We start from the raw sequence: 24,523 nt of genomic DNA, 5'->3' as shown, positions 1-24,523 counted from the left end.
CAGGGCAAATAACAGACGTTAAGAACTTAATACCCAAATGCACGTCCACAAGGAAGGCCTCTGGAAGAGTGACGGAAAACGGAGGAGAGGGCGTGTCCTGGAAGATGGGGCCCCACCAAGGGAGGATTTTCAGCCGCTGCGCCCGATGTGTCCCCGGAGCTGCTGCCGGGCCTGGCGCAGGGGGCCCCCCAAGGGCAGATCTGAGAGAGCGCTGGGACGCGGCGTGTGTCTCAGTGGAGGGTCGCTAGGCAGCCACTCCGGGGACGCCACCCACCGGGAGCTTGCAGACCATGCAGAGGACCCAGAGCAGGCGGAAGGCCTGACCAGCGGGGGCAACAGGGGTCATGTGAGAACCAGGAACTTGGACCCCGCCCTGCTTACCAAATGCTGTGGGAACAAGGAAGAGCAACATTCACTGGTTCTGCTCCGTGGCCACGAGAACCGAGCCGTCAAACAGGACCTCCCATCTGGGCGGTGTGTCCAGGGCAGGAAACAGGCTGGCCCTGCACCCCTAGAGTGACAGGCTCAGTAGGAGCGTCTACGCTCTGCCGGATGAAGACACGAGGGTCGGAACCTCGAGGGGCAGGGGAGGACCCAGAGCAGGCCCATATACCGCCCACGTGTTCACCTGTCCCCAGCGAGGGATCTAACGCATCGAAGGCCGTGCAGACCAAACCCAGACCCGACACACGGTCACATGCAGACAACGTGAAGCCTAGGAGCCCAGCTACCTGGAGTGGGGAGTCCCAGTGACACTGGGGTGGCCGTGAGGGCCTCTGGGCCCCGGGCCAGGGCTCGAGGAGTCCCCGATCCCCCCAACTCAGCTCTCAGCTCACAGCCCCCCACCCCTGCCATCTGCAGAGCAGCGTCCAGGGCTCTCCTGAGCCACTGCCCTCCCGGAAGGATGCCCGTGGAGCCCCCCGGGCAGGCTCTGCACATCAAGGCTTGCCGTCTTCCGTGCCCCCCAGCCTCGTCCACCCTGCCAGGTCCTCCCAGTACCGACCTCCAAGGAGACCCCCAATCACGCTTCCACTCCCGACAAGAGCGTTCCCCACCTCTGGGCAGCGTCACTCCTCTGCCAGCTCCCTCTGGTGCTCTGTGCCACACACCGGGGCCCATCTCTCTGCCCTGGGCCAAGGGCCGTGGGAGTCGGGTCATTTGTGTGAACCAGAGAGCGGCCGGTTCCTCAGCTTGCTCAGACGTGCAGGTCTCGGGCTCCCTCTGCCCCATTCTCGGGAGTCACCTCAGCACTGCCCATGTCACCTCTGGGCCACAGAGGCCTGCAAACGGCTAATGAGTGTGTGTGACACTGGCTTCAGGTGAGACTCTCCTACAGGTATTTGGATGTGTGAGACGTCCTGGAGAAAAGTCTGTCAGCCCTGCTCCACCACGGGGAGGGCCAGGGCTTGGGGCGGGCTCTCCAGACCCTGACCCTCCGTGGGCCGGACTGAGTCTTGTCACATGGTGAAGTGTATGGTGGGGGTTACCGTTCTCCCCTCTCAAGGGAGTGAGGAAGCAGAGCCTGGGCACCCACCTGTGCCCAGGGTGGGATACAAGTGTAGACGGGGATGTAGACTCAGATGCAGACATGGACACACATGCGGCACCCCTGGACAGCCCTGGGTCCACGGAACATGCTGTCACATCGTCATAACCGCACAGGACTTTGGGGTCTGATTTCCATTGGACACCGCACCCTGGGCGAGCACCGACTGCCACCCACGAGCTGCTTCTCCTGGCGAGGAGCGGAGGTGTGCCTGGGGTAGAGGGCTGCCTCCGGGAGCTCCTGTCCTTCCCGGGCCCTGGGCTGGGAGGGGCTGAGACCGCCCCCACGAACAAGCAGCTTGGGGTTTCCTGGGAGTCCGGTCACCCACGGACGGTGGAGACCACGGGCTGGTGGACTGCAGAGCCCTCACCAGCCGGCTGTGTGCTCTGCCACGGGGCCGGTCGGGGCAGGCTCAGCTCCTGTCCGGGGTTGGGGGGGCCCTGTCAGGGTGCAGAGGCCGGAGGCAGAGTCGCAGGGCAGGCCTAGCTGCTCTCACACGGAAGCCGGGTGGCCCGCCAGGCCTGTGCTGCTGGCTAGCTGGCGTTTACATTTGCAGAAACCTATTTGGCTAAATGAGTATCTACATAGTTTGAAGAAAAAATGCAGAGCACAATAGAAAATAAAAAGGTATTTGGAAAAAAATCAAGAGACGTGAATTTTAACTCCACGTCTGTGACTTGCTGGTGGCCCGTGGCAGTCAGAGCCTGGACCCGCCATGAGTCAGCTGTGGCTCTCCACAGCCAAGGGCCACACAGCAAAGGCCTCAGGACGGCTCTGCACCGGACCCCGCGGGGGTGGGAGGGAGGGACATGTCAGGAGCGGTGACTCAGGCCACAGAGGCCTGAACCAGGCGTCTCTGTTCCTCGTGTGGATCTGAGAAGTTCCGCGCCCACATGCATCTGCTTCGGCAAGGAGACTCTGCCCTGAGACCAGGCGGCCCACGCTCCTGAGGCCTCTTTCCGGGTGCCTGGGGGTGGGGTGGGGGGTACGGGGGGGTACATTTCAGAGCAAAGGGATAGAGTGAAAGACAAGACGGTCCTAAAGGCTGGGAGGAGGCGCCCATGGTAAAGAACAGGAAGGATGAGCCACGGCAGGCCCGCCAGGGCGACGGACACCCTGGGTCCAAGAGGAGCCCGGGCTGGGCCAGAGCCTCCTGCTCCAGTGGGCCCACGTCCCCTCCAGGCTCAGACCCCCTGCCGTCCAGCAGCAGTGGCCCCAGGGAGCAGGCTCAGCTCCAGCTGGCCCTGGGCGCCTCACTCTGGCCGGGGTGAGAAGAGGCTGGCAAGCCAGGTTTCCTCTGGGAATAAGCAGAGACATGGCCAGCGGACCGTGGAGGTAACACGGGATCAGGGGTCAGGGCCAGGGTGGACCAAAGCCAGGAGAGAAACTCTGGGACCCGGGGCAGAGCTGTGGGTCGGAGTCGGGGGAGCAGAGTCAGGGGCTGGGGGGAGGCCCTAGCCCTGCCGACCTGCTGGTTCTAGCTTAAGATAAACTTCTACTTGCTTGACAAAACCTACCTAATCCGACCAAAACACTTCACAACCAAGTCCCATGCAGAGGAGGGACACACCCCAGGGTCCAGGGCTGCGGGGCCGGGGGGGGCCTCAGGTTGAAGAATGATGAAACTGCTTTGAAGTCACCTGTTTATCTTAAAGAGTAACTTGAATTTTCCATGCTATTCTGCCATGTGTTGGCTTTAATATGAAAATAGCATTTCTCCCCCCAAAAGATTAATGTAAAATTGACATTCCAGAAAGACGTGCCCTTTCTAGTCTGTAGTCTCAGCTCTCACACCCTGGCACACGCACCTGGGGGGCACACACACCGCGGGGGGCACACACACCCCGGGGACACACACCTGGGGGCACACACACCCGGGGCACAAGCACTGGGGGGACAAGCTGGCCCCACAGATCTGTAACGGCTCTCCCAGGTCTCCCTTGGGAACCAGAAAGCTGGTTGTGGTGCCAATGGGGTGAGGCCAGTAAACACGGCAAAGGAGTAGGAGAGGCTAGCCTCCTGCACCCAGTGCTGCTTCAATGCCCGAGTCCCTCAAGACACAGAGGATCCAGGGTGCCGGACGCTTGCTGCCCAGACGACGGTACGCCTGTTACGCTGATGCAGACGGAGCCTCTCCCGGAGCCTGGACACACGTTTCCCTGCCCAGGTGGCCTCTCTACTCAGCGTCTCGTGCACTGGCCTTGGCGTGTGCAGAGGCCCGTATGTCCTCTCTCCTGCCCTCCCCTGCTGCCGACAGCCCAGAGTGATGGACGCAGGGGCTGCTGCTGGAGCGGTCATCACTACCGGTCACCTGACACCAGCCCCTGGGGAGCCCTCCCCTGCACGGACTCACTGCCCCGCCGCACGTCACCGCACCTCTCCAGGTTCCCGCACAACGAGCCAATCAGACCCGGCCGAGGTGAGGGCTCCTTCCGGCTTGAAGAGTCTATGATTTTAGCTCTGCATCTGTTAACAAGCACGAGGACGGCTGGGTTTGCCGGCAGAGGGAGAGCCTGAGAAGTGTCACTAGGGCGCAAGCAGCCCGCGGTGGGGCAACGCTGTGAGACTCCGCCCGGGTGAGGCTCGGGAAGTCAGCAGGAAAGCGTGCCCAGTGGCTCCTCCTGGCGAGTGGGATGAGGGCTGGTGGAAGACAGGCGCCCCGCCCTGCGTGGTCTTACAAGGCTCACGTGTGTGCGTGGCGCTAACTCAGATACACGAACACGCACAGAACACCCATCCCACGCAGCTCGGCACCGCTGCCGGGGCTCTGCTCCCAGCTCACGGCAGCCTCAGCGTCTCCTGCCTGGCTGTGTGGCTCTCCACCTGCCGAGTCTCACAGGAAGACAAACGAAGGCCCCTCCCTGGTCACAGTCTATGGAGACCCTTCCCCAAGCCTCCTGAAGGCCCAGGGCTCCCTCTGGGCACCCCCTCCCCCTGTGCCCCGCTCCCCGCTGGCCAGGACACCCCTCCCTCCAGACTCAGCCCCTGATCTGCAGCCCAGCTGCCCGGCACAGTAACCACACCTGGGCAGACCCATCTGCCTGTCACCTGGGGAGGCCCGCGTGGTCCCCACAGGTCGGACAGGCAACATGTCACCTGAATCTGGAGAGCAGAGGTGCACACCTCCTTCAGCCAGAGCATCCGTCACACACCCGCCTCCCAAAGCTGCATCGCCCAATCACATACAAGTCAGCCAAGGAGACTTTCGGGCAATGAGAGCTTTCTGAGAAAAGGAAGATCTCCTCCAGGCAGCAGCACTCGCACCTGGGACAGAGTGGAAGGTGTGAGCATCGGGCCAGAAGGGCTCTGCCTCCCTGGGAGGAAGGGAGTCCGTTTTAAGAGGAGCAACCTTGACGGCTCCCGAGGAGGTGACCAGATCCCGAGGTTCCAGGAGTTGTGTCTCGTGTGAAAATGAGGAAAAGGCTGGATTTCGGGGAAGGCGGCCGTGCAGAGCAGGCGAGGGGTGTGGATCAGGGCAGGGACAGACCCACGGCCTCCCGAGGGCACAGCCAGGACTGTCCAGTGGGGTTTCCAGGGATGCCCAACACACCGGGCAGAGAGGCGGCACCAAAGAAGCTGCGAAGGTCCGAATGTGCCCTTCCCCACGGGGAGACCCCAGCACTGCGGCGGGTGTCCAGGTTCTGTACCGGGTCTCACAGCCTCTCCGGGACACTGCCTCTCAGCTGAAGATCCACCCGCTTACCAGTCCTGTGCAGAACAGGCTGCACCAAGGAGACGGCTGGGCTGTGCCGGGCAGAGCGGAGCTGCGGGCCCAGAGGACAGGCAGGTGGCGGCCAGGCCGCAGGAGGCATCTCAGCCAGCACGTCCCTGAGAGGCACCTGGCGCGCCGAGAAGCACAGGTGCCCCCATAGCCCAGCAGCCCCACCCCTTGGGCCCAGGACAAGGCCCAGGCACCGCGCTGAGGTGGGAGCTCCGGAGCAGGGCTGGCTCTGGGATCCACACCGCATCCCTGCTTCCAGGATGAGAGCCTCAGCCCGCGACCACTCGTCTGTCCGTAACAACCCGCAGACCCACCAGCGAGCCTGGTCGCTTAACCTCAGACCCACACCGAGTCCACCCACCTCTCAGCTCCCCCCTCCCTCACCCTCGGTCCCTGCCACTCACTGGGGACTGAGCAGAACCGCCTAGCTGGTCCTCCACACTCAGACCTGCCCGACCGGTTTACTACCCCAGGAACCCACGCCATCTCCCCAAGTGCAGTCACGGCTGCTTTCAGCATCCCAGGGCCCCCACCCTCCTCACCAGCCTCTCCCCCAGGCTCTGGCCTCACTGGCCTCCTCTGCCCAGCCTGTCTTTCTGCTCCACACTCTCCCAGATCGCTGACCCAGACCCGCCTGGCAGAAAGGAGCTGCTAAAGGGAGTCACCCGATCCGCCATCCCACGCGGCCAAAGCCACAGCCCCAAGGACACCTCCTAAAAAGCCCCTCCTCCGCTGCTCCTTCCCCAGGAGCTTCCCAGCCTGCCGAGACCTGCAGCTGCTGCACTTCCGTCTCCCTGCCCCCCGCCCCTGCGGGAATCCCATCCAAAGTGACACACTCCTTACTCCTGGGGGCTCCAGGGTGGAGAGGCCCTGCTCAGAAACACGCCTGGAAGACCAGGGCACCAAAGGAGACGTGCCTCAGGAGTTCGCACATCATCACAAAACCTGCTCGTGGCGACCTGGAAGGTTCCTGGAGAACACCCGGCCTAGCCGCTCCCAAACTCAGACCACAGAGCTGCTGTTCCTGTCCCCACAGGCTGTCCTCCCAGATGACCCCCCGGGGAAACGCAGGGGCTGCTTGTGGGGGCAGAGACCCTCCAACCTGCTCCCCCCACTCTGCCTCCTCCCCGTGGCCTGTGGGTGGGACCACCACACACATGGGCGGAGCCACAGCGGACTCCAGCCCTGCTGGCTGGGAGGAGCACGTGCACGCCTGGGACGCCCTCACTCAGCTGTTTATGACTTCTCCAAACTTCTCCAAACTGCTGACAGCGCCCGGTTCCCTGTGCTGGCCCCGCAGCGCGTGACCAGAAGCACGCACACACACGCACAAGCACACACACGCGAACAGGGTCCAGCCCGCCACCCCTGCAGTGCCTCCTGCGGACCTGGTGGGAGACGGCAGGCCGGGCTGCTGTGGCATCAGGCTCCTTCCTGTAAAGGATGCCTCTGACACTCAAAGCCCCTCGGCGCTGCAGGAGCTGCGCGAAGGAGGTGTGAGGAGCAGAGGGAAGGGTGCAGCGGTCGTCGGCAGGGACACCTGCCGCAGGGGCGCGAGGGGCTCATGAGTGCTCAGGCAGGTGGAGGGCGGGGGCTGCGCGACTCCGGGAGCGTTGGTGGGCGTGGCTGGGGAGCACTGATGCATCAGGCAGCCACCCTCTGAGTCCGGGACACAGCATCTCGTCCTCTGTCCTCCGCGGGGGTCGAGGCAGAGCCAGCTGGCCTCTGCTTCTGCCCCCTACCCTGGCCCCACAGCCCCGGGCTGCTCCAAGGTGCAGGCACAGTTCTTCACAGTGGCTCTTCACAGCGGCTCTGAGGCCACCACCTTCCAGAAGCCTCCACTGTCCTCGCAGAACTGGCCAGTTTCCTCCCTGGGGTTCATGCCCTCTGCACCTGCCTGAGGCGGCCAGCCTCCTGCAAGCGTGGAGCCCACATCCCTGGTTGTCCATGTCAGTGGAGCAGACCCTGAGCCTGCAGTGGTCAGGCTCACGTGCCTCCCCTCAGGCACTGAGCTCTGCTCTCCCGTGGCCGGCGCTGCAGTGACGTGGGATCCCAGTGGACTCATGTGGTCACGTCCCTGCACTGGGGGCCTCTTGGGCTCAGGCCTCTGCTAGGGCAGCTCTGTGTGGGAGGTGCGCAGCCCGGCCCTAGGGTGACCAGGTAGAAAGCACAGTCCTGGCAGGTGCGTGGAAAGTGCGGCTGTGTCTCCATCGTCCATTCAAGCTTCTCCGTGCTGGGCGCCCCGCCCTTCTGGCCACCTTGTAGCCCACCACCACCCCCGGGCCCTGCAACCTGCAGCCCCGCATGACCCCAGGGCTTCCCTTCTCTCCAAGCCCACCCAGTGGCCTCGCCTCTGTGCAATGAGTGCACAGGGGAGGCAGGCACCCAGACGCCTTCCCGGCCTCAGCCCTCGTCTTCGGTCCCTGCCTGCTGGCGAGCTCTCCCAGCATTGGCTGCAGGGGAGGGTGCATCTCTGGCCCCACCCCTTGGCACCCAGGGGCCCCTGTCTCTCTCCACTGGGCCCTGCCCCCTCCACAGCCCACGGCCTCCACAAGTCCCACCGCACGCAAGAGCAGCTCAGCGCCTCGGAACCCAGTACGCGGCGAGTGGGGCACGGTTCAGCCACAGGAACCGGCTCAGGGCCTGGAACAGAAGAGCAGCCAGTGTCTGCTGAGTGAGGGTACACATGCTGGGTGCAGCAGAAGGGGGTTCTCAACTGTGCCTTCGCTCCAGTGTGAGACACATGCCATATCTCAGGGTCTCCTGACCAGTCAGGATTCGATGCAGCTATGATAATCTACAGCAACCGGGGCTCAGGCCCCAGGGATGAAGCTGTGGTGTCAATGCCCCCATGGGCTCCCTCTACCTTCCTGCTCCAGCATCCATGTGGCCTCTGTCATCACGGTGCGTCCTCAGGGGAAGGGCCTTGTGTCCATTGCAGCTGGCTGGAGAGAGGCCGGACAGAGGCCGGGGGAAGGCCAGAGAGAGGCCAGAGGGAAGCTGGAGGAACCGGAGGGAGGCCGGGGAGAGGCTGGAGGAGGCGCTGGCTGGGGGAGGCTGCTCTGTGGCCTCGCCCTCACTCGTGTGCAGTCACCGGGCTGCCCCTACAGGGACAGCTTCCCTTTGCCAGGCTGACTCACCGCAGATACCAAGCCTGACAGACTCCAGACAGAGGGTTTCATCAAACTTCGGAGAGGATGCGTCCTCCGCGTGCTACCCTAGACCAGGTCTAGCTGACGGCACGTCAGGCCCCAGAGCATGCAATGAAATCACAAAGGAACCTGCGGAGTCGAGGAGATGAGGGGCCGGGGCGGGGCTGGAGGGGTCTCCGGGAGTGAGGCTGAATCCTAAGGCAGAGGTGCTGTCCTGGAAGAAGGGGATGAGGTGCTCTGGAGGTGACCCCAGCTCCCGATTCCAAGTGGGGCTCAGGAAGAGTCTGGAGGATGCCTGTGGCTGGGGCCCCAGGGGCACAAGGGCCTCCTCCCTCGGCACCGGCCCCCTCTGTCCCCCAGAGCTGTGGCTCCCCCGCAGCCACCAGGAAAAAGTGACCTGAGAAGCCGTGAGGAAGCAGGCAGCGGGGTCAGAGCAGAAGAGACGGGGAAACGGAGTCAGAATGCGAGGACTGCAGCATGGCAGGGGGCAAGTTACGGGGTATCTCCTGTGTCACCCAGCTCGCCTGGAACATACAGAGAGTGGATGGTGGCCAGTAATAGCCCAGGCCCTCTGGGGGACAGGAAAGGACGACGCTCAGTAATTGGAAAGGGACAGGCCTCATCCTCAGAACAAACAGCATCTCTGTCTGAAAAGTCACCCCCACGGCCTTCCCCACCGTCATCCCCACCGTCATCCCCACGGCCTTCCCCACCGTCATCCCCACGGCCTTCCCCACCGTCTTTTCCACTGTCATCCACGGGCAGACTCCCAAAGGGTGTTCTGAAGACTTTGGGGGCCCACAAAACCTCCCTCTGTGAGGCACATACCTGTGCAAGGCGGGATTTCCCTAATATGCTTCAACTAGACAACAGACGGCAACAGACTGAACTCAGACACACCATTGCTTATGTCTATAAAAGTCTGTTAGTAAAGGAGCTTCTATTTTAAAAACATGGGCCTTGGTCACAGTGTTTAAATTCGGGTGTTTTAATAAATATATTTAAACAGCATCCACAGAGCAAGCTTTTAAGGAAATCAATGCACTCGGGCAGCCTTAACTTTGAACACTCACATCTGAGACCTCACCTTATTTCTGCCAGAGTTACCAGAATTCGATTCCTCCAGGGTCTGGGTCCCAGGACTTCACAGCCCCGCAGCCCTCTCTTCCCATCTCCTGCTGACGGCCGCCCTCCTGGGTCTGGGCCCCCGAGGCCCCTTCTCCTCATGAAAGTGGCAAGTTCCCACCTGCGGAACTTTCCCTCCCACCCAGAGAAGAAACCCCCCCTCTCCCCAGAGGCTGCAGACCACAGCCGAGGTGCGGCTGGGTGTAAACGGTGTGTGTTTGCCGCCTCCCTGAAATGTCACAAATCATCGTGCATCACTCTCTGAAATCCTTCCTATCTTTTACTGCAAACGATTACATTACAAGAATTTTTAAGCAAAGTATCTGTCAAACTGAGTTCAACTTGACTTTGCTATATGTGTTTTAAAATTAAGTCCCACTGAGGTGCCAGGTTTTCCCAAGGAGTCCAGACTGCTGGGCAGACTCCAAGGACCTTAGCGAAACGGGGCCGTCCAATCTCTCTGCCGGACATGGACGCAGCTGCGGGTGGAGGAGTGGGTGGGGGGTGCACAGGGAGGAGGGGGGTTCTGAGGGCTGGGCCCTGGTCCAGGAGCGGGAGCAGGTGCTGTCCAGGCCCGGAAACCGAGTGCTCCCCCCCAGGACTGCTGCCTGGGAGGGAGGGCCAGCTGGCCGTGCCACTCTGGGCGGTCTGACCTCAGGCCTCTCCACCTGGGCAGTCTAGGGGTGTGGGAATGCCAGGCTCACTGTGATCGACCTGAGTGGCAGGTGACTCCACTCACCCAGGCTAGACCACGGGGACGTTGGGAAACAGACACGGGCACCAAGGACACCACGTGGGCTCCAAGGGCCAAGTTGCTGCTCCAAAAAGAACTCCAACCGCTGAAACATCTGACTTTTTTTTATCTCAAAGGGTGAAGCTGCAGTGGGACACTAAAATTTGGTTCTTTGTAGTAAGTTTCCTAGCTCTCTGATATTTCCTGGTTTGAGACTTTTCTTAGAAAAGAAAATCAAAAGAGGAAAGAGGGTTGGAAAAAAGGAAAATGCACGTGTGGGAACTCTGGTACCCTCGCTCAGGGACCCCCTCTACTGCCCCAAATCACTGTAAACACGCTCAATCCATCATCAGTTCTCAGCGGAAACGTCAGACCTTTTGTTTCTCCAAAACACAGATGAGTTTTCTTCATGGCTTCCCACCTCCTATGATTCCAACTTCTAATTTTAGAGCAGTTTGAGAAAACTGGTAAACAGCAGGCTTTGTGGGGATAACATAGCTCAACACATACCAAGTATACATCATTACTTAAGTGGAAAATAACTCCCCCCTTTACTGCAAAAATTACTAATTAACTCAGCTTAACATTTAGAACGTAAGGGTTCTCACTAAGTGTTTACTAGCAGCTGTAAAGGACCCTGGAAAAAGAATTCCTTTCTGCAGGATGTGGCATCACCGCCAGGAGAGGGACTCTGCCTCTGAGGAGCACCTGGGCATACCCGCCCGGAAGTGCTGTGACACAGCGCACACCGTCTGTCCGCAGACTGGGAGCCGGATGCACCCAGCACTCCTCCACCCAAGAGCAGGGACAGACCCAGACAAGAGCTCTGCTCCTCCCACAAGGAACACCTGGACGAGCAGAGCAAGAGGACACACCTGTAACCGTCCGTGCGTCTGCTCCCGGGGCCGCACCAACGCCAACAGGAAACGCCGCGGCACCGAGAGGGCCCCGCAGGCCCCACGAGGCCCCACGTTCCGGGTTCTGTCTCCGTATCTGCAAGCACAGCGCAGCACAGGCAGAGACGGCTGACAAGACCATCTCATAACGCAGCCAGGCTGCAGCAGGAGGTGCAGGGCTGTGACCACAGGCGGGTGGGAAGGGGACCGCGGGGCAGGGCCAGCACGCGTCAGAGCGGCTCAGAAGACCGGGAGTGACCCCGTACATAAGACACATAGAAAAACTGAACAAGATGGTCTGGCCCCGAGCAGCACGCAGCAGCCGCTCTCGAGGGTCACAGGGCCGGCGGCAGGGAAGGCCGAGGCCACCTGTTAGACAGGACGTGGGCTCCTGTGGGGGACTGGGTGACATGCCTCACGACTGCAGGGAGATGGTTCTGAGGGGCCGCAGCTGCCGAGACCACTACTGCTGGCCTGGCAGGAAATTAACGTGCCGGCTCTGAGACGATGGGGCGGGACGGGGCAGGGTCAGCCTTCAGGGGCCAGGACCCCACGCAGAGGGAGGACCCCGGACCAGCGGCCCCAGGCCCTTGCTCTCCCAGGGAGCTGAGCCCACCCGACCACCACCCCAGTGGGGGGACCAGCAGCTCCCTGCACAAGATCTGGGCTCAGGGGGCTGACACGGGCCCCCCTGGTGAGCTGGCAGGGGCAGGGGACCCGGAGGGACTCCCGGAGCGGCTCCCTTCCCCTCATCAGCCACCCTGGGCCCCCTGCAGGCCCCCGTGGTGGGGAGCCCTCCCTCCCCGCACGGTGCACTGGTACGAGGGGCGTGAGAGGCGGGAAGACAGCAGACAAGGAGCTCGGACTCCTCGGCAGCCCCCACGTCACTCAGGACTGACGTCGCAACCCTGGGTCACCCCCAGGGCCCTTCGGCCCAGCCCGACGGCCACCACTTCCCCAGGGCCACCCTCGGGAGACGCCACACCGTCCACACCCCTGCCCGCCCGCGTGGGCTGCTCCTGCTTCGGGGTCCCAGCCTCCCAGCCGGTGCCCTTACAGCCAGCCTCACGTACAAGCGACCGGGACACTCGGGAACAGGTTCGCCCTCCACCTGAGCTCCAGAAAACGAAACAGGACATGGAGCACGTTTGTCCCAGACTGGACGGCTCTGCAGGCTGCGGAAGGGCGAGGAAACGTACAGAGGGCAGCTGGCAGCGGTGTGAGCCCAGGCCGTAAGGACACAGGTGAGTGCAGAGGGGTGGAGATACAGGGCCTTCTACAGTGTCACTTGTCATGGGACACGTCTCCAGTGACGGGCCTCACTGCTGTCAGCACGGGCTGCGGGGGGGTCCCACCCTGGGACCCTGCGTGGAGGGGAGGCCTGGGCCACGCTGCCCTGTCCCGGGGAGCAGAGCCCCTGGCTGCTGGAGCCCTTTGTGCCAGCAGAGAGACAGAAACGCAGTTATGCCCAGCAAGCACTGGGGGGGGGTCACTTCTCAGGGAGTCGTGGGAACTGAGGCAGCCTCGGTGGAGGAGGAGGAGGGGACTAGTGAGTCCACGGGGGAGCGGCCAAGCCCTCCTCATTGCGTTCTCCACCCGCCCCGCACCCCCCCCCCCACCGCCGGGCTCTGCTGGGAGGGTGAAGCTCCGCACTGAAGGAACCTTCTACGTCTCCCGCCAAGAGCGGCACCTGGCTGCCTCCCCTGCCTCGTCCTCCTCACAGCCTGCCTCCTTCCATCCTCCCAGAACTCTTACGTCTGCTGCTCAGGGGACACGTGTGCAGGCTTCCTCCAGCCCTAGGTTCTCATCCTGAACATTTTCAAACCTGTGTGTGCAACCCAAAGACAGACCCACTTCACCCAGATCCATCATCCACGGGGTTCCGCCCATCTCTGCTGAGAGCTGGCGGTCAGGACCCTTCACCCCCAAACCCTCCGGCAGCATCTCCTACGAGCCAGGTGACGCCGACTCTCTACGTAAATACGCGGCGACCACCACGGCCGGGACACTTCATGGCAGCAGGAGAATCATTTTCTAAAATGTGCCCTATATTTGACTTTTTCCAACTGTCCCAAGAACCACCAGCCCTTAAATCTGGGGCTCAATCGGGCACGTCCTCACTGACCTGCTTCCTCCTGACCCTCCAGCTGCCCTGTCCCCACCCTCTCTCTGGCCTCTCAGGACACTGATGCTGGGTTAGGGTCCAGGACGGCTGTTCTGGAGAAGGTCCCTCCGCGTGGGTTTGGACAATTGTTTCCGCACGCTCGGCTCAGCTGCAGGTGACAGCACATCCTTGGTGGGTGCCGTCACTGAGGTGAGGGATTGAGGTGGTGGCCACAGGCTGCCCCATTCGTAGGACGGCCGGCACGTCTCCCATGCATGTGCTTGGTTGGCACACGAGGTCATGCCACACCCCTCCTGCGCCCCCGGGGGCAGCTTTGTGACTGCCAACGAGACACAACAGGGCCTTGGAGTCAAGATCACAAACGCTGGCTCTCTTGGGACCCTGGAGAGCCCACACCGAGGGGACACGTGTGAACGTCCCGCCAACAGTCCTGGGAAGTCCCAACTGACTGCCAGAGGCCGGGGTGGAAGACAGTTCTAGATGGTTCCAGCCACCAGACGGGAAGTCGTCCGGACCTTAGGAAGCAGAGGGGGCCCGTCCTGTGCCCTGTCTGCGTGCCCGGCTCACAGGCCCCACGACCCTAATGACGGCCGTTCCGAGGTGACCTGCTGCGTGGGAGCGGCTGACTGCCCGCCCTTCCCCCACAACACACTCCGAGGACCGATGCTGTAAGACCACGGGACAGTCCAGCCCCCGTCAGCCTTACATCAGTTCATGGTTTTCAATGAATTGATTATCATTATGATAGTAGCAAAGGAGAGGCTGTTGATAACCGTCTCTGCGGTTAGCGGTCGTCATTCTGTGAAGAAAGGTTCCCTTTCCTTCTCCTCCTTTGCTTCCATATATTTTCGTATCAGAATGGACTCAAATTCTTTCCTTAAAATGCAGTGCATTATAACCCATTTCTGTCATTATGCATTGTGTTGCTCAGACAAGGCACCCGAACCTGGCTCGGGGGCCCTCCTTCTGGCCGGCTCCTCTGTCCTGAGTACATCCACACCCCTCATCATCTCTGGAACGCTCCTGACATCTAGGTGTGGGTGGCACACAGCGGGCTGAGCTGCGCAGCCACTGGCTGACGAGGCTGGGTGTCTTTTCATGTGCCCACCTGCCATCTGTGTCCCCTCGGCTAATTGTCCTAATTGGACTGTCGGTCTTTATTTATTTATTTTCCTGCTGGCAAGCTGAGCGCACTTTCTGTTCCAATCCCAGGCCTTTGTCTGGTGTGTGGTTTGCAAACACATTCCCCCGTCCATAGCTTCTCTTTCCATCTTCCGCCCAGGGTCTTGCACAGAACGAAAGCTTGTGATTTTGATGAGGTCCATTGCATCGTTTTCTCCTTTTATGGCACTTGCTATGGATGGTTTTAATTTCAGCGTCCAGATGTTGTCAGAACACAGCAGTCTGCAACACGACTGACTCTCATGTGTTGGTCTAGGGTCTCGCGAGCGTGCTGAGTGCCTTTATTCGTGCCACGGTTGGTTTTGGTTTTGATTCCTCAGGACTTTCCAAGCAGATGACGGTGTCACATGAAAACAGGGACAGTTCCACTTCTTACTTTCCAATCCACAAGCCCTGCATTTCTCTTTCTTGTCCTACTGCAGAGGCTAGTGTCTCGCTGGTGCCCTGAGGGACAGTGGAGATGCCCTGGTCCCCATCTTAGGGGGAGGGCGCTCAGAATCCCGTCCTTACCCTGGTGACAGCTGCGGGGTTCCAGTGCCTGGTCCTTAACAAGTTAAGGTAGCTCCCGCCTTCTGGTCCTGATTTTCTGAGGGGATTTTTTTTGTTTTTTGTTTTTGTTTTTTGTTTTTTTTGTTTTTTGTATCATGAGTGGCTGTTGATTTTTGTCAAATACTTCTCTGTCGGTTAATATGACCATATGGTTTTTCCCCCTTCACTTGACATGATGGATTTAATTGATTTTCAAACACTGACCCAGCCTTGCACATCCAGAAAAAAACCCCACTTTATATACACATGGTATATAACTCTATTCTTTTTAAAGAAAAATTCTTTTCATCCATTGCTGATTTTGGTTTGCAAATATTTAGTGGAGGATTTTGTGTCCAAATTCATGAGAAACCTGGTCTGCAGTTTTCGCTTGCATCTGGTTTGGTCACACTGCTTGTCTGACAAGGTGATACTGGCCGCATAAAGTGAGCTGGGAAGTCTCCCCGGGGCTTCCTTTTTCTAGAAGAGATTGTGTAGAACTGGTTTCCGTTCTTTACGTGTTTGGCAGCGATCTCCAGAGCAGCCGCTTGGGCCTGGAGACTCCCTCTCCCGGAGGTTTACAGTCGTGGCGTCCGTGTCTTTCGCGGCCACAGGACTACTCTGTGTATCAGCTTCACCTCAGCTGAGTTTTAGTAGTTCGTGGTTTTTGAAGAATTGGTCCATTCCTTCCGCATCGTTGAATTTACGAGCCTAAAGCTGCTGGTGGGGTCACCTCCTCCCCGGAGGGGTGGCCGAGGGATGTGCGTGACCACCTGTCTCACTGCTGCTCATGCGACGTGTGTCCCTCTGTCTCTGTCAGTCTTGCTAGACAGAGGTTTATCGATTTTACTCATTCTTTCCAAGAACCAGCCTTCTGTGTCATTAATTCTCTCAACTGTTTCCTGTTAGGACTGTATTTTCTCTTTCCACCTCCCCTGTTCCCTTTCTCCTGCTTGCTGTGCGTTTATTTTGCTCTTCTTTTTCTAATTTCTTGAGGTAGAATCTTTAATTTGAAACTCTTCCTCTTTTCTAATGAAGCATTTACTGCTGCAAGTTTCCCTTTCAACCCTGCTTACGCTGTAACCCACGCATTTTCACATGTTGGTTTCAATTCTTTTAAATTTAAGGTTTCTTTTATGACCCAGGATATAAACTATTTTGGTTCCACAGGTGCTTAAAAACGCGAACACGGCTGTTGCTGGAGTGTCCTTCCAGGGCAGCCAGGCCCTGCCGGGCGGCTGCACCCCGACCTCGCACACCCCGACCTCGCACACCCCGACCTCGCACACCCCGACCTCGCGTGCCCTTGATGATTTTCCATCCAGCACACCTGTCAGCTGCTGAGAAGGCACTGGTGTCTCTAGGTGGGAGAAAGGACTCTCCTGTCCACGGATGAGGACCACTCCCCAGGCCAGTGCTCCCTAGCCACCTCCATCACGCTGTTGAGCCACCTGGGGTCCCTGGGGGGAGGAAGGGAATCTCTGGCCCCTCAGGATGAAGAACACTTCTTGGGGCCACTTGTCAGGGCGGCTCTCACCTGATCCCCAGTGTGGCTGGTGGGACCCCCTCCATCTGGAGGACCGGGAGGCCCCCTGGGCAGCCGTCTGTACGAGGCGGGGCCCGGGCACACTGGCCTGGGCTTGTGTCCTGTCACTAGGTGGGGCCGTGAGCCCCTCCAGCCCAGGCTCCCACCCCGGCCCCCCTCCTCTGGCCCTGCACCCACACTTCTGGGGTTCTCAGCCGCACCTCACGGGAAGGAGCGGGAGAGCGCGGGAAGCCCTCCTGCACTAACCCGGTTGCTCCTCGGCCGGGTGGCCCCGCCGGCGGGTAGCTAGCTTCATTTACTTCTGCCTGTATTCATCTTAACCCCATCTTTGTTGATTTAATTTTTGAAAAAGCAAAATATTAACATGGTTCAAAACTCAGACTATTCATAGAAACTGTACTCAGAGATGCCCCACTGCTCCATGTCCTCCCAGCCCGTCCCCCCACCTGCAGGTACAAGCCTCCCTCGTTTCTAATTTATCCGTCCCCAGTCTCCTCCTGAGAACTAAGGAGGTTCGCGTGCATCTGTCTCTTCCTCTGTCTCCGCTGCTGAGACTCTGGGCAGCAGTTAGCCACTCGCAGCCCAGCGAGTTAGCTCTGCAGTCCGTGTGCTTCTCCTCTCTGGGCCCGTTCACGCCCGGCCTCGCCCTGCCCTACTGCTCAGGCCTCTCTGTCACGCTCCCTCTCCCTGGCTCACTGACCAGAGCTTTCAGACTTTCCTCCTGTTCTTACTTCTCCTTCCGTCATTAGCACAACCGAGAGTGGACCTAAAGAAACAAGGCCGTGTCTCACAGGACAAGCGTTCCTGCTGGAGCCTGCTGAGAGCCAGTTTCTGTGCAGTGGCCTCACGCCCCATGAAGTCCCTGCCGGCACGTGGAGGGTCGCCGGGGCAGCTGCCCACGCGGGACGCTCTGCCTACAGCTTTGGGATCACACATTCAGGAGGAAACTGAGATGTTTCCTGTAACTGCTGAGAAAACAGAAAGTGGTCACAACTGAACTTTACCACATTCCTTCAAATGTCACCAAACACAGACACCAAAGTGACAAGGACAGAGGACCACCACCACATACAGCCCACTGTACACAGCAATCCAGGACCCGGACGCCACTGACTCTGCCCCCAGCACCTTGCTGCTGCTCCCAGAGTTGTGAGCTCCCAGGGTTGTGGGCTCTGCCCAACTCCCACCCCCATCCCAGGCCAGCAACCCCGCTTGTGGCCCCAGGGTTGGTGAACAGCTGCCTCAGGGCCAGACAACCGTGCCTCCGGGGCGTGGACAGAGTGGGTGTGAGGCCAGTACGCCTGCCAGGTGCCCCAGGGACACAGAGGTGCCCGCAGGTCCCGCAGTTCCAGCAAAGCCCCCGCTGGCAACCAGCAAGCCAGTCCTGCGGGATCTGGTTATTTCACCAGTAGCTGGAGTTCTCGTCACCACCCGGCCCTCTGAACCAGGACGGCCTGCGTTCCCCCAGGAAGCTGGGGAAGGCTGGGCCCTACATTCCCTGCTGAGAATCCAGGGCAGAATTCCTCACATTCCAAAGCACTTCAAGCAAGCCGGGAAGCCTGAAGCCTTTCACGCGCTGTTGCTCAGGTGCCAGGTCCAGCCTGCCTGCTGGTGCCGCCCCAGAACCGGGGACTGCGGGCATCAAGCACCAGACGCCTCCAAACTGGCTGCTTTATCCAAATGGCACAGGGCGAGGTGCACGGCCCAGAGGTCTTTAAAGACTACGGCCCTTCCCGTGACATCGCCCACGGCTCTCGAGGGCATGTGAGTGCGTCTGCACCTTGTTTCACGTCCGTGGGGCCTGGGGGCGCCTGAGCTGCTGCTGATGGGAGGTGGAAGGCCTCTGTCCTGAAGGGAAGCTGCGGCTGACCTCCGCATGGGCAGGCTCACAGGCCATAGCCCTCCAGGCCGGCAGTGGGGTGCTGAGCACAGAGGACGCTCCCCCTTTCTCTGGACGTTCTGGACGTCCGGTGCTGTGATGTGTGAATGTGAATCACTTCCTGACCTGGAGGTCACTGAGGGCAGGAAGCCAACGACATCGGCTGCGGAGGCCAGCACGGGAAACACTGGGAAACCCTGTGCTGGGCCGGAGGACAGGGGCTTCTGGCGAGGAGAGGCAGGGCTGAGTCCGAGGGACACGCAGGAGCCAGCAGGTGAAGTCAGGCAGGGCGGGGAAGCTCAGACAAAGCAGCAAGGAATCCGGACAGGGACACAGGGACTGCCAGGGACGATGCCCTCGTCTAGGTGACAGGTGACGGGGCAGTGGGGGTGCAGGAGGCATAGGACTGAGTCTAGGACATGCAGGGACAGGGAGAGGGCCGGGCGGGCAGACCCCGAATCGTCCAGCTGGGGACGAGTTCACGGCCCTCGTCCCGGGAGGACGTTGTTTGGGGTGCTGAGCCTCACGCAGACCACCGCCCCCGCCACCTTCTCAGCCACTGCACCCCGACCCTGGACCTCCTCCTCCTGAGTCCACAACCACTCTTGTCCCTAAGGCTCCTCCAGGCTCACCTGCTCCATGACCACTGTCACTGAGCCCGGGAGCAGGACAAGGTGTAGCCGAGCCCTCCACCCACAGCGAGTGTAGCACAGACCAAGGCACTCGGTTCCACGGCCGCCTTGAGTGTGGGACGGGGAGCTGGACGAGGAGGACGCGGCCCGGGGCCATTTCCATTTCTGAAGCACATCTGCCTGGAGGAGATGCAGCTGCCCAGAGCAGCGGGCGGCCCCATCCCAGCCTCCCCTGAGAGCACAGACAAGCTGGAGCACACCTGCTCGAGGCCCACAGAGAGGAGGGCCGGCGAGGACCGGGCGGGAAACGCCACGTCCCTCCGCTTGCAGGGCCCAGCTGGTGGGCTCGGTTCTCCTGGCACCTCCCTCACCTTCCCCACCTGATGGATGCCTCACTCATCCTGCAGGTTTAGGACATGGGGATGAAACCTAGGCTCACCAAGGAGACGAGGTGCTGGGCCGAAGCCTCGCCCTGGGCAGAACGCATGCAGGGACGTCAGCGTTCGGACGCTCGGGACCGGGGCCACCGGGAATAGGTCCGGGGGCCCAGCAATTACCTAGGACGCTAGCCCAGCACTCCTCAGATGTCAGAGCGCCTGCTAGTTAGCGAGCTAGCGAGCTAGTCACCGCTCACCGAAATGCTGATCCCTGGGCCCCACCTGCACCTGGAATTTCCGGAGGAAACTGCAGTTCCCTTGGGGGACCATGAGGCCAGAGCCACCCTGAGAGTGCTCCACAATCTGTGCCTGGTCATCGCTGTCGGGGCGCTGCCCTGACACACAGCAAGCTGCCCACTCAGGACACCGCCCTCTGCCCTCAGAAGCCGCCTCCTCCTGGAAGCCCACCTTTCTGCTCACACACGTTTACTGGCCACCTGCTCTCTGCCAGACCCCACGTACCCCTGATGGATCAGACCCAGAGGACGCTGAGCTCAGATGCTGGAGGGGAGATGCCACGAGACAGTGTGACAAGGGCTAGAACACAGACCCGGGGGCCTGGGGACACAGGGCCTCATGTGTGCGGAAAAGGGAGTGGTGGGGGGCCTGCTGGTGCCTGAGGCTTTGCATCGCCAACTCTTTACTGAGTGTCATGTTCTCACAGAAAACGGCAAAACCGGCCGAACACTCCCAGCAAGCCCCCATCACCAGACACACCCTGTAACCAGCACCCAGGTTAAGGAAGGGGCCCTCGCCCACCCATGAGCCTTCCAAAGGGGCCAGCCATCCACCTTCTAACAGCTCAGAGCAGTTTCCACGCTCGGACTTCCTGTAAAGGGCCATCCCACACCCACGCGCCCCCGCGCTGGCCTGAGCCTCGAGCGTGTGTGTGGCTGGATCAGCTCGTTCCTGCAGGCCTCCAGTGAGGACCAGCTGCTTCATCCACAGGACATCCTGCAGTGCACCCCGGGTGAAGCAGGGTTGTGTTCTGTGGGTTGCAGACTTGCCAGGCCTCGGGGCTTGGCTCCGTTAGCTTTGGGGACCCCAGATGACAGCCTTCCAGGGCCGCCCTGCCTGGCTATCCCCAACCCCGCCGCAGCGTCTGGGGCACAGGCTGAACCGCCACACCTGGTGCCTGTTGTACCCACAGCAGCTCCACCGAGTGTGAGACAGGTCGCCTGGGGCTGCAACTGCAGCCCCCCCTTCTCTTGTGAAGCAGAGTTCCTGGACATAGTCCCCTTCCTCAGACACCCCCGAACACTGAGACGGGCCGTTCAGTTTCAGCATTGAGAAGGCTGCAGGCTTGGCGGGATCAAGGGACGGCTGCCCCTAAAGAAGGTCTGAGCAGAAGCAGAGGGAAAACCAGGGGCAGCGCCGCCACTCACACCCCAGTGCTGGACAGTCAGGGGGGCCCTCCCCTCTCAGTCCGTGAAGCCAGGCCCCCAAATGCCCTCGCCCCTCAGCTCTGAGGCCATTTCCATAGAGCTGGGGTTTCTCTGGTCACAGGAAGTGGGTCTCAGGAGTCCTCCCCTCTGGGCCCTGATCCTCAACGTCCCCTCCCCTTCCAAACTGGACTGTGGACTTTGGGAGGCAGGAGCCACAACTATCCCAACTGTCCCTGCGCTGGCAGTGGGCAGGATTACGTTAACGTGGGATTAGCGAGCGGGTCTGCCCACTACTCTGTGATTGCTCTGCAATAGTGACCACTCACCCCCAGGCAACTGGCAGGTCCGTCTTAAAATTCCTGCTTCAAAGATAAGGAAACCAAGGCTGTGGAATTTAAACAACCTGCTCAAGTCACAGGCTGTCCCATTCCCGCAGCAGAGCCAGGGTTGAGCCCTGCTGGGCCCCAAAGCCTGCTCGCTGCCCCTCCAGGAACCCAGGCTGAGGCAGAAGGCAGGCGGGGCGCAGGGCCACCAGCACCGCAGGTCTCTGCGGGAGGGTGGTGCACAGGGTCGCCCCTGCCCAGGACAGCTGACTTCTGGCAAGGCGAGCGTGGGGCCCACTCCGGGACACTTCCTGTGGGAGATGGCCCAGTGCACCGAGCCTCGGCCCTGAGCCCAGGCGAGATGGCGAGAGATTCGGGGCCGTGGCTCTTCTGGTCAAAGAGGTACCACAGCTTCTCCCACCACACGCCCAGCACGGGGCCTCCGAGGTGCCAGCGAGCACCAGGTGGGCAGCCAGTCCCCTCGCTGCTCTGCATGGCCTGCGCTGTGGCTGGAGAGACCCCCTGCTCGCTGCCCTCTGCTTCCCGCTGGTGCTGGACATCACTCCCGGCTTGCTCCTGGGGGTCCAAGACCGTCACAGGGCCCTGGTGAGCCCAGCATCTCGCCTCCCTCCGCAGTGAAATGGAGAAACCTACTCACTCAGGTCTGGTGGTCTGGGCGCGAGGAACAGCGGCTCAGAAAGACCGGGAAGCCTGGGCGCCCGACGAAACGTGGTTCCCGCACCATGATTCCCAGGAACCGTCTGGGTGCAGGGGGGTCAGGATGTCCCTGCCCTCAGAGCTGGCTGGACCCTGCAGGCTCTCCTGCACCTGCCTGTCGAGGCCAGGCCTGCAGCCAGGCTGACCCCGCCGCACCCCCACCCCAGCTGCTGGGGTCGAGGGCGATCGGGTAGCTGATCCCAGTCGCCCACGAACAGCTTTCCACCATCAATTTCTAAGCTTAAAAGGAAATAAACAGGAGCTGGATGGCCAGAGGGCCGGGGGCCGTGCGCGCAGAAAGCAGAGTGTCTGGGTCTGAGCAATTCAACAAATGAAGCAGAACTTTCATGAAAACAGAAAAGCAATAGCTACTGCAGGAGGCCGTCAGACGCTGTGCCCCAGGAGGCAGAAGTTCCCTGAGAAGACCCCCGGGCCCTGCGTGCCCCAGCCCCACCTCCCGCCAGGGCACGCCTCTGTGCAAAGTGCTGGAGTCTGGGGGTCGGCGGTCCGCGCATCCCCGGGACACACTCACAGCCCCATTCACAGGAGGGCGGCGCCTGCATGTGGAGGAGTGAGGACTGACCTGGGGATAGAGGGGAAGGGCGACGGGAGGGGGGGCGCTCAGCCAGGGACGCTCCTTCCCCCGCTGGCTTAGGGAGGAGGAAACGCCCCGAGGCCACGTCCCTCTCACCGCCCCCCTACCCCAGACACTTCCAGGAGCCGGACCCAGAGAGGACGGGCCCACAGGACCACTGCTGTCAGGGCTGCCCCCGCCGCGGGCTCAGGTCACAGTCCTTGTCACAGCTGCAGGTAGCCAGGGCCGCGAGGGCCACCCTCCGCATGGCGCACCTCACAGGTCTGGCACCGCCTGAATGTGGCAGGGGCGCATGGGGGGGGGGTGGTGACCGGGAGCCGGAGCAGCCCGTCCCGCCCCTGCTGCCTGGCTCCAGGGTGACCAGCTTGGAGAAGAGCCTGCGGAAGCCAAGCCCTCGGGCAGGCCCTCAACTTCAAAGCTCCACACCGTGGCTCCAGGGCCTGCCAGCGACAGCCGGCAGCTGGGGTCCTGCGGCCACCACCTCGGGCAGAGGGAGAACCATGCGTTTTAACCTCCCAACCATCCCCATCCATGTTTTAAGCCGTTTCTTGGAAAACTGCCACGATCAACAGATTAAATCGCCCCCAAAAGTAAGCAAGTCCCCCAGTGAGTTTTCACAAGTCGCTCAGGCAAGGGCAGGCCATCTGTGTCTGAGTCTCACCCACTTTGAAGGCTCAACCTCAGGAAAACAGAGATGGTGCCTCCGACCTCCCAATGCCCAGGAGCATGTCAGCGACACGAGGTTACATGTGTTCACAGCGGGGATCACGCTGTTGTCGCTCCTTCCCAAACAGCAGCAGGGCTGGCGATGGAAGTGCGGACTCCACCTGCGGGACCAGCTCACCTGCTTCTCCAGGCGCCCCAGCTGCTCCTTGTAGAAGGCGTCGCGGCGTCTCAGCTCTGCCTCCCGGCTCTCCAGCTCCTTGGCCTGGGAAGAGAACAGAGCCCATGTCAGCTGTCAGCCGGGCAGCAGGGGGCTGGGCTGGGGCTGCAACGATGCGGACTTATGAAGGGAAACCCGCGCTGTGTGGGGGTCACCCCCCACTGTGCTGCCACCACGCACTGTCAAGGGAGGACACCGCAGAACCACCACCCTGCTGAGGGCCACGTGCTGCCCACCATCCTTGGGAGGCGGGCAGGGTCACTGTGACCCCATCACAGACGACGGGACAGAGAGGCTTAAGTGACCACCCCAGAGCTCAGAGCTACGAGGGGGGAGCAGGGCCTGGTCACCACGCGGTCTGGAAGCGCCTAGCTGTCCTCTGGGACCACATCCTGCCCGTCTCAGGCTCTGAGCTCCAGCAGCAGGGGTGCCCCAAAATCCTTAACTAAACAATTAGCAAACCAGGTCCATCGATAACGTGAAAAAGATGACACCACATGATCAGCAGGGATTTCTACCAGGAGCCCAAGGTAGCTTTAATGTACAAAAATCACCCACATGCCACATTAACAAACAAAAGGAGGAAAAGTCACACGCCAACTTCAAATAGATGCAGGAACAGCATTTGACAAAATACAACACCCATTTATCCAAAAAAAACCTCCGGTAAACCAGTAGCAGAAGGAGACTCCTTAACGTGCTGAAGAGCTGTACAGAAGACCTGCGCGTTACCACACTTATCGGTGGCATGTCGAATGCTCCTCTCCTAGGACTGCAGAGAAAATGTTAGTAAGGACTTAGAAGATTTGGATACTAAAATTAGCAAGAAAGAACCAGTAAACGTCTTTCGAGAATCTCTATTCCCACGTGGAATAAATGCTTGCATTCTCTTCAGAGCTGACTGGGACACTTGCAAAGTCAACCCCTCTTTCTGGGCCCGCCCACGAGGATAAATGAGCAGACTTCAGTGTGGCAGTGTCACGCGGACCACTCCTCGGATGAAAATGTAATTAAATTACAAGTCAACGATGAGAAAGTTAAAAATGGGTTTCATGACATGCCTTCCTACGTAACACACAGGCTAAGAGAAAATAATAAGAGAAATTCCAAAATTCTAA

The 24,523-nt window shown here is 60.5% G+C and overlaps 1 protein-coding gene across 1 annotated transcript in view; it reads right to left on the bottom strand.

Annotated features, from left to right (window-relative positions):
• CHCHD6 (coiled-coil-helix-coiled-coil-helix domain containing 6) overlaps positions 1-24,523 on the bottom strand; it is a 120,526-nt gene that overhangs the window by 20,351 nt on the left and 75,652 nt on the right. The window contains exon 5 of the mRNA XM_074344171.1: positions 23,367-23,450. Coding sequence (XP_074200272.1) covers positions 23,367-23,450 — 84 coding nt within the window. The remainder of the gene's footprint in view (positions 1-23,366; positions 23,451-24,523) is intronic.

Source organism: Camelus bactrianus, chromosome 17 (genome assembly GCF_048773025.1).
Source record: "Camelus bactrianus isolate YW-2024 breed Bactrian camel chromosome 17, ASM4877302v1, whole genome shotgun sequence".
NCBI classification, from domain to species: Eukaryota; Metazoa; Chordata; class Mammalia; order Artiodactyla; family Camelidae; genus Camelus; species Camelus bactrianus.
Note: the sequence above shows the minus strand (reverse complement) of the source record. Positions and strands in the feature narration are given on the sequence as shown.